We start from the raw sequence: 15238 nt of genomic DNA on the forward strand, positions 1-15238 counted from the left end.
TGCTGGGTGTCCCTGAGCAGACCACTTCCCTCTTGGGCCCCCAGGGCGCCCAGCTGCAGTGACCACAGCGACGGGGGGGGGGCATTCTCCCGTGGCCATTAGGGACCTGTGTCAAGCACGGACCGTTTCTGGGCCTGTTTTTGTGTGTCTGCTTTTGTTGTCTGTCCCCCCAAACTCCCCTTCGTTTCTTAAGAATGTTTGGTTGAAAAATTCCAGTCTTGTTCCAGCTACACTGAGGGAAAAGGGGCTTTGGCCAAACGTCAGCTGGAGGATTTCAGGAGCTGGGCCCCGGAGACCGGGCGTGGGGGCGGCCGCGGCCACTGCAGCCAGTGAGTGGTTCACGCCTGGGGCAGAGACAAGCAGAGAGATCAAAACACAGGGGGAGGGAGAGATGGAGGGGAGGGAGGCGCAGAGACACAGAGAGACACACATGCACAGAGAGACTGCTCAAAGGGAGGTCTCGATCAAAATGGGAAGTGTTACGGCAAGGGGGTACCAGGAGACCTGGGGGCAGAGGGCGAGACCAGGTGGGAGAGACCTAAAGAAACAAAAGCCCAGACCTAGAGACTGAGAGCACCATGGAGAGTCAGGGAGCACAAGAGAGTGAGGCCAAGAGACAGGGAAGAGCCGGGAGGAGAGCCGAGGGGGCAGATAGTAGCTACAGCAGTAACAACGAAGCGAGCATTTATTGAGCACCTACTGTGTGTCAGATGCTGCGCTCGGCACTTTCCTTCACTAACTCATTTTCTCCTTGCACACGGTTTCTTCCAGGGAGGGACCAGGATTATTCCCGTTTTACAGGTGAGGCAACTGAGGCCCAGAGAAGTGAAACCTTGGGAGGGCTGGGGGACTGATGCTCCATTCATGGAATAAAGGAGAGTCCAGGGTGGACTGGTTCTCAGGGGTTCAACCCAGCTAAGCGGTAGCCCAGCCTAGGATACCTCCAGCGACGGGGAACTCACTACCTCAGCTTCGCTCTCTGTGTTTAGCTGTGAGAGGTTTCTGCCCTGAGAATGTGGTGCTGATCTGACCCCCTTCCTGGAGGTGGGCTGTGTGGGTGTCTTAGCACCCAGCTTTTGGCATTAAGAAGAAGCTGACTGTAGAGAAGGGAGGGCCCCATGCCCTCCTGCCTTCGCCTCGGCCTCCAAAGGGCTCCTCCCTGAACGGAGCCAGCCCCGAGGCCAGGAGGGGACCCCTCCCTCTGGGGGCAGCTTCCTGCAGGGAAGTGATCTCAGTTTGGGGGCACCCAGACCCCAATGAGAAAGAGGGCCCCGTGGGAGGTGGTCATGGGACTTCCTGTCAGGTGGAGGGTGTCCTGTTGCAGGCCTGTGACCGGAGGTTGGGCAGTGGGTTGAGCATGAATTGAGCACCCACTAGATGCTGGGCCCCAGTGAGGGACTTTACTGACTCCTCCACCAACCCAGAAGTAATCATAACACCAACAGTTCTGTGGCTGTGGTTCGTGTCAACTCATTTAATCCTCATGACAGCCCGATGAGGTAGGGATATCCTTACCCCATTTTAGGGGCAACGAAATGGAGGCACAGCAGTTTAAGAAGATGCCCAAGTGGTCTCGCCAGACCCCGTTACCCGGCTGCCTGGCTCCCATGGCTGTTCCCTTTACTGCTCTGCTCTACTCCCACGAGCCCGTTTCCCGGAGGAGGAAACTGAGGCACGGAGGTTGGGCAAGGCACACGGCTGAGGCTCCAGCCTGCTATTTGACCTTCCAGAATAGAGGTTGGTCCTCTCCCTTAACCCCCACCGACTGTCTGCATGGCCAGCGCCCCACCGACAGCAAACAGCAGCCCCTACAACCATCCCGATTTATCGAATGCTTCTGCTGTGTCAACTCCTGCGCTGGGGGGTCATGGGCGCCCCCCAGTCTCCACATCGGCCCGATGGGGTTTAGCCCCATTTGGAAGATGGGGCAAGTCAGGCTCCTTGAGAAGATGAGGAGGGGTGGCTGGGGCAGGGGCCAGGCTGGGATCTGCAGGCTCTGGCCCCAGGGCGCCCCTCCCCAAGTCCACACCCTGGGATCAATAATCCCACAGCATTCTGTTTGCCTTCAAACTCTCCCAGGGGACTCGTCAGGCAGAGCTGTGGCCCATTAGTGGTTTCTGCACGTTTGAAGCTGGCCCAGGCTCCCCAGGGTCGGCCGGCAGCCAGGCCAGGGCCATGGAGAGGAGAGGGGAGGGGCAGGGAAAGCTGAGGGGCTGCCTGGCACTGGGAGAGGTTGCTGCCTTCAAATGGGGTCCGAAAGGCCCTTGTCCCACAGGCTGCCGGCAGCGGGCTGTGCCCACTGTATGTGCTGCGTGTGGGACTTCTCGGTCGTCTGGCTTCTAGCGCACTTGGGTTTGGCCCCCCTGGCACTAGCAGCAACAGCTGCAAGAGGAAACGAGGGAGTGGGGAACAGAAGGAACAGAGAGCCTCCAGCTCCTGGAGCCCTGTGTGGCCCTGGACAACTGACCCGACAGCTCTGAGCCTTTCCTTCCTCATCTCTGAAGTAGACATCGTAATAGTAGTAAATGCCCACCGAGGGCCTGCTACGCGCCAGGGTCTGTTCTAAGCGCTTCAGGGGGCCAACTCTTAGTCCACACAATGCCCTGCAGAACGGTACCGTTATTATCTTGCATTGTACAAATGCTACAGCACAGAGAGGCGGAGTGACTTGCCCCAAGTCACACAGCTACTACGTTATGAAGCCAGGATTTAACCCAGAGGGGTCTGGACTTCTACCCACTTCCACCGCCACCACCCCGTCCAAGCCACCATTAGGGCTGGCCTCGACTACCGTGGTAGCCTGTGCCCTGCGTGTGAGCTTCCACCCTCTGCACCCTGCAGTGCGTGCTCACGTGGCAGCCAGAGCCAAACTCAAGTCTGACCACATCACTCCGCTGCTCAGTACCCATCAGTAGCTCCCTAGTGCCCTTCGGAATCAGTCTAAGCTCTTCAGCTCCTCTCTGAGACCCATCACAAGCTGTCTGTGCAGCCTCATACTCTAACCACACCAAACTTCTAGTTATTTTCTGAACACATCATGCATGCTTGTGCCTCTGCGGATTTGCACACGCCACTCCCTCTGACACTCCCTTCACCCACCCCACTTTCCTCCCTGCCGAGTTCCCAAGCAATCTTCCTGGCTCAGCTCAAGCTCTATCCTCTTGGAATTTTCTCTGCCATCCTGAGGGGGAATCACACCCTTCTTGGGGCTCCCATAGCACCTTGCACCTGCAGTAACCCCGTTAAAGCACATAGCTCACTAAAATATTGAGGCTGTGTTCCCTCCAGCCTGGGAGCCTCTCAAAAGTTGGGCTGGCTTTCGGCCACCTTAGCATCCCCTGATAGCCAGGAACGTAGGGATAGGCACTTAGAAAATACTAGCTGAAGGAAGGAAGGAAGGACCAAATATATGCGAGGGAACCTAACTGAATGCTACAAATGACTAGCTTGGAGATTGCAAGTTAGTGGTGGATGTGAGTTTGTTTTGGTTTGCGTGCTATTTACATTTTTAAAAATGACCAGCATTTAAAAACTGGGGTAGACTCACTCAAGTCTGGATTTCAAAAATCCCAAAATATCCAAAGATGTGGCCACAGGGACTGGCCTCCTTGGCAACCGTTAGCAGAAACTGAGCCACCGCCACCACATTCATGGGTTCGAGTATTTATTGGGCACCTACTGTGTACCAAGCACTAAAGAGCAACAGTTGAAAACCTTTGCCTTCCCAGCCACCTCACGCACTTCTATTAGCTGCCCAGGCTCCGTAAGCATCTGAGTTTTCAGCCTCTGTCAAGGTGGGGGAACTGGGTCCCAGAAAGAGCAGGGACTTGGCCCAAATCCCCTAGAAATTAGAGGCAGCCCTTGAGCCCGGGCCCCTTCTCTTAATTCCACTGTATCAGGTGACTAACACCTTGGCATGAACGAACCCTTGTTCTCTAGAAGAGTGGAGCCTCTCTAGAAGGAGGGCCCCATAATGGTGTGATTTCAGGTAAACTGTATGCTTCCTCTGGCATGTTCTGCTTGTGGTGGGAGGGACAGGGGACAAAGGCCCAGCAGTGGCAGGGCACAGCCTGTCATCGGGAGGAGCGGTGGCTATGCTGCAGCTGCTGGCAGGACTGGCCTGGCCACCAGCGCTGCCTCCTTTGATTGCCTTGTCCTTTGTTCCGCATTTCAGGGCATTCAGCTCCAGGGCCCGGCGCCAGACTCCCTCCCATATCCCATCATCGGCCTGCTACTACCTCCTGGGCAGGTGGAGGTGGCAGCCTGGAGCAGCTCCAGAGCTACAATGGGAGGAGCCCAGAGAGGGAGAGGAGCTCAGACAGGGTGGCGGAGCAAGGACACAGCCATCCAGGATCCAGAGGAGACTGAGCCCCCAACCTGGTCGCTCGTGGGGCCCTGAGGTGAGGAACAGCCCCACATCCTGGGACCTCCTTGGTGCCTGGCCTCCTGTATCACACCAGATAGAAGGGCCTTGAGGGCGGGGGTTTGTCTGTCCTGTTCGCTGCTGCATCCTCAGGGCCTGGGACAGTGCCTGGCACATTGTAGGTGCTCATTACCTTCCTGCTGCCTGCATGAAGGAATGAATACTGACCACAATCCCCTGCGATAGGTACTGTGGCCGGGGCCACATCACAGAGAAGGGAGGGAGGGCAGTTTACCCAAAGTCACAAGCCTGCTCCCCTCCTCCCCCCACCAATACCAGAGAGCTGCTGGGGAGGGAACCTGGAGCCTGGGCCTCACCAGCAAGGCTCCCTGAGGCAGTCAGATCCAGCTTTTGGGCCCCATGTCCTCAGCAGGATTCAACCAGGGGCAGCCGGGGGCTGGTGGGGGTGTCTGTGTCAATCAAGAGGCTGTGGGGGCTACGGGGTGGGGGGGATGACTGTCTTGGGCCCTGGAGGCTGTCCTGGGGGTGGCTACCCTGGGGTGTGATGCAGGAGTTAGTGGAAAGAGGGAGGCCCCGGGAGACATGGATGTTGGGGGAGGGGAGCCGGGGAGGGCCCTGGGCACCCTCCACACCCTGAGAACTCCACACTGGGGAGCGGAACTAGGGACCCCCTCGCCCATGGCCTGAATGGGCACCGTTGCTGTGACCGGTTCTGCCCCATCACCTCCCCACCCTGACCCCTCCTCATTACCCTCCAGTCACGTGTGCTATCACCTCCCCATTAGAACTCCCATGCCTCCTCCTTCACTCCTTATCATCTTCTTCCCACCCTCCATCAGCACCCCCACGGAACCCCTACTGTCCCCCGTCCCCTCCCCACGACAGCCACTATCACCCTCCCTGACGCCACGGCCTTTATCATGCCCAGACTCCACCTTACTGATAACAGCGCCCATCAGTCCGCGTCCCCTCCCCCGCCACAGCGCTCATCACCTCCCTCACCTCTGGGTCAGACTCCACAGCTCCCTCGGAAGGACGCAGCGGGGGAGAAGGAGGGGCAGGGGACAGGGGAGGAGCGGGAAAGAGCCGGCTGTGAGGGGGCTCTGACCCAGGATACCCCCAAGCCCCCCACCCACCCCAACGCGGGGGCGGGGCGCTGGCAGCTCTGTCCAAGGTGCTGGAGCTGCCAGGCCTGGCACAGTGTGGGTGCGGCAGACCCGGATCTGAATGTCCCACCCACTTCTTCTTAGCTCAGGCTCCCCACCCTCTGAGCCTCAGCTTTGCTGTGTGGAAAATGGGGCGATGCCCACTGGCTGGGTGGAGGAAACCCGACGGGCTGTAAGGACGTGCCTGCGTCAGCCCCCGCCCAGCCTGCTTCAGCTCTGGCTTCCAAGGGCTGGTGATTAACGAGGCTGGTCCTGCAGCATGGCTCTGAGTCCCCTGGGGCCCCCCTCCACCCCCCCCCCCGCTAAAGGCTAGCAGCTGGCAGCCCTGTGGTGCCCAGTGGGACCCAAGAGGCTTCCCTTACCCCCTCCCCTCTTCCGGCACAGCCTCCCTCTTCCACCTGGGCCTGAGGTCCCCTCCAGCACCTTGCTGATGCTGCTTCCTCTACCTGAAAGTGTTCCTCAGACCATGCAGACTCTTGGAGGACCTGTCCTCAAGGAAGTCCTCTCTCTCAGAGCCCCCAGGCTCACACTGCCCACATTACCTGGCTGAAGGCAACCTGCACCTCTCCTGTGGAGTATTTAAATCTTTTCCCTACTTGAGCATGAGTGATAACTATGTGCAAAGTAATATTCTTCATGCTTTTACCTATATTATCTCATTTAATCCTCATGACACCCCTCTTGGGTAGGGACTATTGTCATTCCCACTTTACCGAGGAGGGAACAGAGGCTACCAGAGGTTAGGGTGTTTGCCCACGGTCACACAACCAGCAAAGGACCAAGCTGGAATTTGGCTCTATATCTGAGTCAGAGGGTTCAACTGCTAGTCCCATGCTATATATCTGGCTTGGCCTTCATGAGACTCTGAAATCAGTCTGGCAAGGGTCCTGTCCCTCTCTCTGAGTCCCCAGAACCCAGCCTAGCGCCTGTTACTGAGCAGACACCACTGAGCTGTCAGATAAAACGAAGATGAGTTTACATTATCAGAAGAGGCTCCTGGAGCCAGAAAAGCATCCAGAGGCCAAAAGGGTGGGTCGGTACTGGCGGAAATGGAGGTATGTGACAGGTGGTAGTGGGAGACAGCCATGAATGGATTTGTTGGACCTGCTGCCACCATGGGATGGGCCCCTCCCCACCCAAACACACATTGTCCTTCTTGCCTCTGCTGTCAAGCCCAGGGGCAGGAGCCTCGCAGATTGGCTGGGCGGGGGTCCCAAGGGATCCTGAACTAGGGAGCTCGTCCCGGAGGTCTCTGGTGTTGCACAGGCCATTCCTGCCTTGGACTAGACCCTGACAACAAGCCCTAACAGAGGTCTCAAGGGAGAAGGGGGAGGGGACTCTCTCAGCCCAGCATTGAATGTCACCTTGTTCTCCATCCCCGAGACCTGTCTGAGAGGCCTGGATTCCAGCTTGGGGCTGAATGGCTGTGTGACCTTGGGCAAGTCACTCACTCTCTCTGGGCCTCAGTCTCTCCATCTGTAACAATGGCCTGCCTAGGAGTCTAAATTCTGGCAGTGCTTTCCCTGGTGATGGCCTCTCTCTGGGGGCCGTGGCCTTCTGGTTTCCAACAGCCTAAGCAGGTCCCCAGACAGGACATTCCCATAAGGGCAGTGACCAGGGCGGAGCGGAGCCCAAGCTCCCTGGAGAATGAATGATGTAGGCTCGGGCAACTGAAAACAGCCACCCCCTGTCTCTCCAGCCCCATGGTTTGGGAGTGCTGGTGCAGCCATGCTTCGAGCCTTGGGGACAGCAGCTGTGGATGGTCTCCAGCCTGGCGTCTCCCAGCCTCAGCTGTCCCATCTACAGAATGGGCAGAAGGCTGCCACTAGTGCCCCTAGCTGCAGAGGGAGAGGAGAATGGGAGACACCAATCAGTCAGAAAGGTTGCCCATCCTGTCCCAGCCATGTGAGTCCAGGGAGGAATCTGGGAGTTGCCTGGGAAGTGGCTAAGTCACATCGCTGTCCAGCTGTGGGGACCAGGTGGAAAATCCGGGGTCTGGATGAGGCCCTCCGAAGCCGCCACCCCAATGGCAGGGTGGGGGACAATTAACTTCAGGGAAGTTGTGGCCTTGCAAGGGAGGCAGAAAGCGGTTCCCACATTACTTTCCCACTGCTAGTGGGAGCCAGCCCCTGCCCCCAAGACCGCCATGACCCTTGGGTCCACCTCTGCCACCAGTTGCTGCACCCACCTGGGCAAACCTATTGACCTGGGTTTCCCATTTTTGAAATCTTGATCTGCCCATGGTAGGGGCAGCTCAAGACCAAAGAAGATGAGGAAAGCTTTGGGGAACCAGCAAGAAGAAGATCATGATATCGCAGAGCACATGCCTGTGAAGGGGCACCTGCCTTATCCCTCGCCTATCCCCGGCTCTCCTTTCCAGCCCTGTGCCTGGGACACCATTGTGAGGGATCTAACATCACATGGCCCAGGGTCACATCATTTCCCCTGCACGTGGGCTCTGGACCTGAAGAGCTTCAAAGGGAACCTCACCTCCCGTGGGGAGTGATGAAAACAGCCCAGCAGGGAAGAGGTGAGCGGGCACCGGCTGAACAAACAGAAGCCCCCATGGGACCGGGCCTGGCCTCCCTCCTGTGGTCTGAGCCTGACACCTGAGTTTCCTTCCGCTAGTTGCACAACAGACACAGAGATAGGGCCTTTGTGTGTCAGTGGCATCCAAGCGGGTTGGTGCTGCGTGTGTGGACGCACACGTGTGTGCACTGTGGTGCCCACCATGAGATGTATAGTTCAGGATATGCTGTGTCCGGTCGGCCTCGGCTCCCTTACCCCAGGGGCAGGTTAAGAACATGGGAGGGCAGGGGTCGGCGAACTGTAGCCTGTGGGCCAAACCTGCCCATGGCCTGCTTTTGCACAGCTCATGATCTAAGAGTGGTCTTTACATTTTTAAATAGTTGGAAAACAAAGGCTATTTCATGACTTGTGAAAATTCTACAAATTCACATTTTAGTGTCTACAATTAGTTTTATTAGAACACAGCCACATTGGTTCATTTGCTTCCCGTGTACGGCTGCTTTTATACAATGGCAGAGGTGAGCACTTACAACAGAGACAGTATGGCCCACAAAGGCTAAGATATTTACTCTCTTATTTACTATCTGACCTCATCAGAAAGTCTGTCAGCTCCAGAGTTACGGCACCAGCAAAGCTAGGGCTCACTGCTACTTCCCCCCAAACCAAGTTCAGGTTCAGCTTCAGTGAACTTGTCAAGAATTTTATAATTAGAAAATCTAGATTTTTTTTTTCTTTGAGAGAGAGAGTGAGCAAGAGAGAGAGAGCGAGTGCACACAAGCAGGGAGAGCAGCAGGCAGAGGGAGAAGCAGGCTTCCCGGCTAAGCAAGGAGCCCGATGCGGGACTCGATCCCAGGACCCTGGGATCATGACCTGAGCTGAAGGCAGACACTTAACGACTAAGCCACCCAGGTGTCCCTATAATTAGAAAATCTAGATAGACGCTGTGTTCATTTCAGTACACATATGAGAGCTTTGGGTTTTCTAACTTTATATTGTTTTGTGTGTGTGTGTGTGACAGAGAGAGAGAGAGAGAGAGAAAGAGAGAGAATCATAGTCTTTTCAAGATTGAGCATTTCCTACCCATTTCTTGTGCATCCATAGTGTTCAGTACATGCTAGGCACATGGTGGGTGATCAGTCAACGTTTGTGGGATAAAATAACAGGCCTGGTTTTCTCCATTACCCAACAACCCTGCTAGCAAGGCTATACTCTTGCCTATTTCATAAATGTGGAAACTGAGGCATGGAGAGCTAAGGTCACCTGCTTGAGGCTCTCTCCTTGACCATTACCCGTGAGAACAATATGTCCTTTCTTGACATTGTCTTACTTCTGGGAGAAGCAGGGGGCACATGATAACATGTCTGGTGCGGAGGCATCTAGTCCCTCCCTCCAACAGTTTTCCACAACCAAGTTGCCCCACCCTCCACCCCATAGGTTTCCAGGCCTTCCTCCCTCACTGGGGGGTCTTGGCAGCCTCCCAGGAGCCTGTTGAGGGATAAGTGGGTTTTTTTCCCCTTTTCCGGCAAACAGGGGGCAGGTGTGGGTGAACAGCTCTGGGGAGGAAGTGCAAGGAAGTAACTGAAGCTGAACTTCTGGGGGATTCAGCAAGGCTAAACCATAAAAGGGGTGTCATTGAGAGTAAGGGGACTGCCGAAGCGGGGAGTGGAGGCAGTTTGGGGAGCTAGGAGCCCAAGTGGGGGTGCTGGGGATAGAAAAGGGACCCAAAAGAGGGATCAAAGACCGAGTGGTTAACTTGGCAGCCTTGGGGTGGGTGGGGGGCTATCCCTACCTCTAAGGGCCACCCTCCAAGCCAGAGCCTGGAAAATTTCCACACCCAGTGAGAGCTCTGAACCTACAGAAAGCCGAACACCAAGCCAAAGAGAAAACCCTCCTCCTCCTGATGTCCAACCTCTGCCCTGCACCAGAGAAGGGTTTGGGGATAAACCAGATGATTAGGGCAGGGGATGCCTAGCATTTCTCACTTCTCTATCAGGGACTCAGCGCCTCTCTGGAAGAATGGGCAGGAGGGTTCAATGGTGATTTTCTCTACTGTCTGGAGAAAATTCAAAGCCATTTTCATGGCTGTCCAGGCCCTGCTCCAACCTCGTCTTGCACCACCTTCTCATTCACCACACTCTACACACAGTGGACTTGAATGTACTCTGCTCCTTCCTACCACAGGGCCTTTGCACTGGCTGTTCTTGCTGCCTGGGACACTCCTCCCTTCACTCATTCTTCAGATTTCCATCACCACCCCTACCCTAGATTTATTTCATGTTCTCAGACCTGCAACTGATTATCTGTGAATTACATGTTTGCTTGCTCTCTGGGACCTCCAGTGTAGGTCCTCCAGTGAACCTCTACTCAGGACTCTGTCTGTCTTGCTCCATGCATTTTTTTTCTAGTGCTTAGCACAGGGTCTGACACACAGCGAGATCAATAAATGATTATATGATAGTATGAATGGATGCCTGGCACCACCAGTGACTGCAGTCAATGCCTGGAGTTATGGAAACAGATGGACTAAAACCATGTATTATGAATTCATCTGTGTTTCCACACTTGGTGACCACTCTGTAGGCACCAAGCAATGTTCTAGAGCATAGCTATCCACTAGAACTTTCTGTGATAATGGTAATGTTCTGGATCTATGCTGTCCAATATGGTAGCCATGAGACACATGTGGCTGTTGAGCACTTGAAATGGGGCTAGTGGGACTGAGGGGCTGAATTTTAAAGTTTATTTAATTTTATTCGACATGAATTTAAATAGCCACATGTAGTTGGTAGCTCCCGTATTGAACGTCTCTGGAGAGCAGGGCCGCGTCCTACCATCTCCAAGGCTGTTATGTGCATTCTGTCAATCAAGGATTCACAAACCTCCATCACTGGTCCTTGGGGTCGAACATGCCAAGGATACTTTGGCAGCTTCCTTGAGGCAGGCACTCACCATCCCCCACTGCCCACCAAGCTTGTCAGAGACCACCAAGCAACAATGACTCAGAGAGATCTCCACAGCGATGGCACGTTTCCAGAACATGAATGCTGAGCATGGACCTCACCATCTTTATCACCATCCTCACCTATCACACAGCCACCAACCTCATTCTCTCCATCATTACTGCCCCATCACAATCTCCTCTCCCAAGACAACCACCAATGCAACCATCAATGCCAACACCACCAATTCCACAGTTAACATTACCATTGCCACCCCGCCCCCACCCCCACCCCCACCCCCTCCCCCCATCACACCGTCCCAGCACCAACACCTGGAGCCAGTGCAGGAAACTGGTCAAGAGCATTGGCTCTGGAATTCAATTGCCTGGCCTTAAATCCCAGCTCTGAGTTTAAATCACTCAGTTTCTGTGAGACTCAGTTTCTTTATCTGTAAAATGGGACTAATAATACTCATAATAATTATATGATAATAAGACTTAGTGCCTGTGACTGTTGGAAAAGAATCAAATGAGGAAGTGCATGGAAAGCCCTCTTCCTGGGTGCTAATGCTTTTCTAGATCCTGTGCTCAGTGAGCACAATTTTATTTAATCCTCACACAGCTGTGGGAGACATTGATCCACAGATTTTACAGATGAGGAAGCTGAGGCTAAGAGAGGTGATATGACTCGCCCAAGGCCCTACAACTAATACAAGAGGCCGGACTGGAACCCAAGTCTTCAGCTGGACTAGGCTAGGCTGTCCCTTTTTTGGATCAGCAGACCAGCCTTCCTGCAGTTCCTGTCTCCCCTCCTCAGGGATGCTGCGGGGATTCCAGAATTCCACCATGAAGGCTGGTGATGGTGGTGTGGTCTCAGCCTCAGCCTGGCCGGACAGGTGGGGGGGGGGTGGGGGGAGTGGAGCGGGGGCGAGTCTGCTCACCTGTGTCCTGGCGAAACTGGTGCATGGACTGCAGGTCGATGATGTAGGGCACCAGCTGGGCGTCCACCTGCCCCAGGACCACGGAACCGCGGGCGTCCTCCTTGAGCACATTCTCGATGTGGTGGCACACGGTGGCCGTGTAAGGCCGCCATCGGCTGTGCTCATTTAGCCACTCCCACACCACCACCCGGGCCACATTCTGCGGTGGGAAGCCCAGCCCGCTCCCGGGCATCATCACACCCTGGCCTGGCCTTGACATGGCCGCTGCTGCAGCCTCAGGGGCCAGGACCCCACTAGGACCGGCCCAGCTCCTCCTGGGCCTGGGGGCAGGCAGGGAACTTCCTCTCTCCCCAGGGACGGGGGCAGCAAGAGCCAACCGGCCTCCTTTCTAACTCGGGGTCCTCTCTGAGCCCCGAGGCCTCAGTGAAAAGAGTGCGGGGTGCAGCTCCAGGCTCCAAGGACCCCTTCCCCCAGCGCTGTCTCAGATAAAGGCGCTGCTCTGAAAAGCAAGTGTCTTTTTTTGTGATGGGGAAACGCTGCTCTAAATTCCTTGGCTCCCTCGGCTCAGAAAGGGAGTGAGGCAGCCGCCCCTACTCTAGGTCCAGTCTCTTCCCTGCTGGTCTCCAGTCACTTCTTCCCAGCCGGCCACGCAGGGCCTGTCACCCAGGAGGGCCGGGCCAGCCTGCTGCTGGCTCTGCGGCGCCCAGCCGGCCCTCTGCGCTCCCGACTGCGTCCCAGACCCTGCGCCTGGCTCCAGTGGGGCTGCTCGCCTGGTCTCGGGTCCGCCCCTCCGACGGCTCCTGCTGAAGGGGGCGTCCCAGTCCCCCTGGTTCCTGCTCCACACGGCGTCCTGGTAGGCCTGGGTGGCTGAAGAACGCACCGGGGAGGGTGCGCCGCGTACCCCTGGCCCGCGGGCCGGGCTGCGGCTCTGGAGCTGGGCGGGGGGGACGAGGGGGGCGGGGGCCCGTGGGCACGCCCCACCCCACTCGTGCTCGCGACCTGCCGGGAGACAAGAAGGGGAGAGGGCCCTTTAAGAGGAGAGCGCAGCACCCCCTCCCCCTTCCCGGGAGAGCGATCGGCTGAGAACAATGGGGAACCGATGGGGGGGCCAGCAAGGGGGGCTTAAGGGGGTCGCCGCCCGCTTTCCCCTGGGGCAGGCCTGAAGGGAGGGCTGGGGCCGGGGGCGCGATTTTCCGAGGCTCCTCGCCTGCGGAGCCCCCTCCTCAGCTCCCCGAGCGCTCCCCTCCCCCGGGGCCCGCGCCCGGGCCGGGATGCAGGGCGCGCGGGGATGCGCGGGGATGCGCGGGGATGTGCGAGGATGAGCGGCGCTGCAGGCGCGGCCCAGGGCCCCTCGGGGGTCGCGTCACCGAGGAGGCGAAGCCAGGAGCTGGATCGTCGCTGCCTCCCGCCCTGGGGGTACCAGCTCCCCCCCTTCCCCAGCCCAGACCTCCCCCCAGCGCGCGCCGGTCCCCTGCAGGAGCCGGGGGTGGGGTCCCTAAGCACCCCGCGCTCTCACCGCCTTCTCCGCTGTGCTGCCTCGTTCTCCGCTGGCGCTTCGCACCGCCGCCTCCTGGGCTCCCCCCGGAGTGGGAGGGAGCCGCGGTCCCGCCTCCGCGCCCTTTCCCTCCCAGGCCCCGCGGCCGCCGCACGCCGGGGCGCTGGGCTTTCCGCGCGCGGACAGACTGCCCCGCAGACCGACGGACGCACGCGCCGGCTCTGGATGCCGGGATCCCGCGGGTGGGAGGCGGCCGCGGCGGCGCTCCGGGGAGGGGCGGTGGAGGGGGCGGAGAAGGAGGAAGGGGAGGAGACAGACCGGGGCCCGAAGCGCCGCCGGCTGACACGCGAGTCCCCGGGGCGCCCCAAATCCTAGGCTAGGCCCATCTGGGACCCCGGGAGGTCTCCTCACCCCATGCAGGAAGCCAGGCTTGGAGTGAGGTGTCTGTGGGTCTCCTGCTTAAATCCTAGTCGTCTTCACATTCCAGCTGCCCAGTCCCAGGGCCTGGAACCCAATAGGTGCTCAATAAATGCTTGAATGAATGACTATGATCCAGAGACTGCCCAAAGGAAGATCTTAGAGCACGCCAGAGTAGCTTTCTCTTCTCCTTCCACTATTCTGGGAGAGGGGAGGGAGGAGGCGCTAGCAAGGCCCATTTCAGAGCCAAATGGAATCATGAAACATGGGAAGACTGAGGCCCAGAGAGGGTAGGAAACTGCCAGGATCACACAGCAGATGTCCAGACACCAACCCAGAGCTGATTCTCCTCCCAGCCCCGAATTAGCCAGCTCAGAGCCTACTTCCCCAAAGCACCCACCTGCTCCAGGTGAGCGGGATAGCAACAGTATCTTGCCCTGGAGGGGAGTTTAGGGGACCTAGCCCAGGAGACAGAGACTTTGGAGGAAGGTAAGGTGAGACCCTCCACCATCTCATTCACAGATGCCTGCAAACAGTAGGTGCTTAATAAATGCTGGGTGAGGGTTGGCTGGATGGAAAGGGAGGCAGGTGATGGCAGCAGCTCCAGTGTTAAAGGGATGGCCAGCTCTCCTTCCTCTGGCAGGCTGGATGCAGCTGAGCACACACATTAGCTGGGAGGGGGATGGACCACCCGAGGCCTGCGGGTGTTTAGATTAGGAAAGATGAAGGATGCGTCCGGGAACTCCAGCCTGGGCGACAGATGGGGGTCAGCGGCCTGTTTGGGAGCCTGCCCAGAGCGGCCCACGCTCCTCTTCCTCCCCAAGGCAGATGCTGATAAACTAGGTGAGGTCAGGGGAGGACTGGTCAGGGGCGCTTTCCCAGAACCAGACTCCGGTTCCCCAGCCAGCTGGAATGACCTCCCCTCCCCAGGTCCCTGTTCTGTCCTGCAGCCCAGTGCCTGATGGGCTTTCTCAGATTGAGTCAGTGATTCTGCTGGCTCGTGCTGACCACAGACTAAAGAGAGAGGCTTTGTGTGAGGATGGGGCCAGCTCTGCAGTGGTACCGATCCAGCTGAACTCTGGGATTCAGCCTAGGGTGGCTTTACGGGGTCCATGAGGGCCCCTTGCCCCATGACAGACAAACTCATGTGTGTGCGTTTATCTGAGAAGAAGGGCTGTGGCTTTCAGAGATTGTTCTCAAAAGAGCCTATGACTCAAAAGATTCAGAGCTAATGCTTATGAACCTTATGTTACAGAAGGGGATCTGGGGACCCCAGAGTGGGGAAGTGACTGATTCAAGGTCACACGGAAATTTAGCATTTAGAAAGAAGAACCCATGACTCTGGACTGCATAATGCTATTTAAGGTC

The 15238-nt window shown here is 57.1% G+C and overlaps 1 protein-coding gene across 1 annotated transcript in view; it reads right to left on the reverse strand.

Moving 5' to 3' along the window:
* Positions 1-13674, reverse strand: part of DTX1 (deltex E3 ubiquitin ligase 1) — a 35768-nt gene extending 22094 nt beyond the window's left edge. Inside the window, exons 1-2 of the mRNA XM_081802173.1 lie at positions 13475-13674; positions 11959-12957 (exon numbers count right to left, since the gene is read on the reverse strand). Of these exons, the coding sequence (XP_081658299.1) occupies positions 11959-12217 (259 nt within the window). The 5' untranslated portion in view covers positions 12218-12957; positions 13475-13674. The remainder of the gene's footprint in view (positions 1-11958; positions 12958-13474) is intronic.
* Positions 13675-15238: the final 1564 nt, after the last annotated feature.

Source organism: Leptonychotes weddellii, chromosome 13 (assembly GCF_054177405.1).
Source record: "Leptonychotes weddellii isolate Sample4059 chromosome 13, ASM5417740v2, whole genome shotgun sequence".
NCBI classification, from domain to species: domain Eukaryota; kingdom Metazoa; phylum Chordata; class Mammalia; order Carnivora; family Phocidae; genus Leptonychotes; species Leptonychotes weddellii.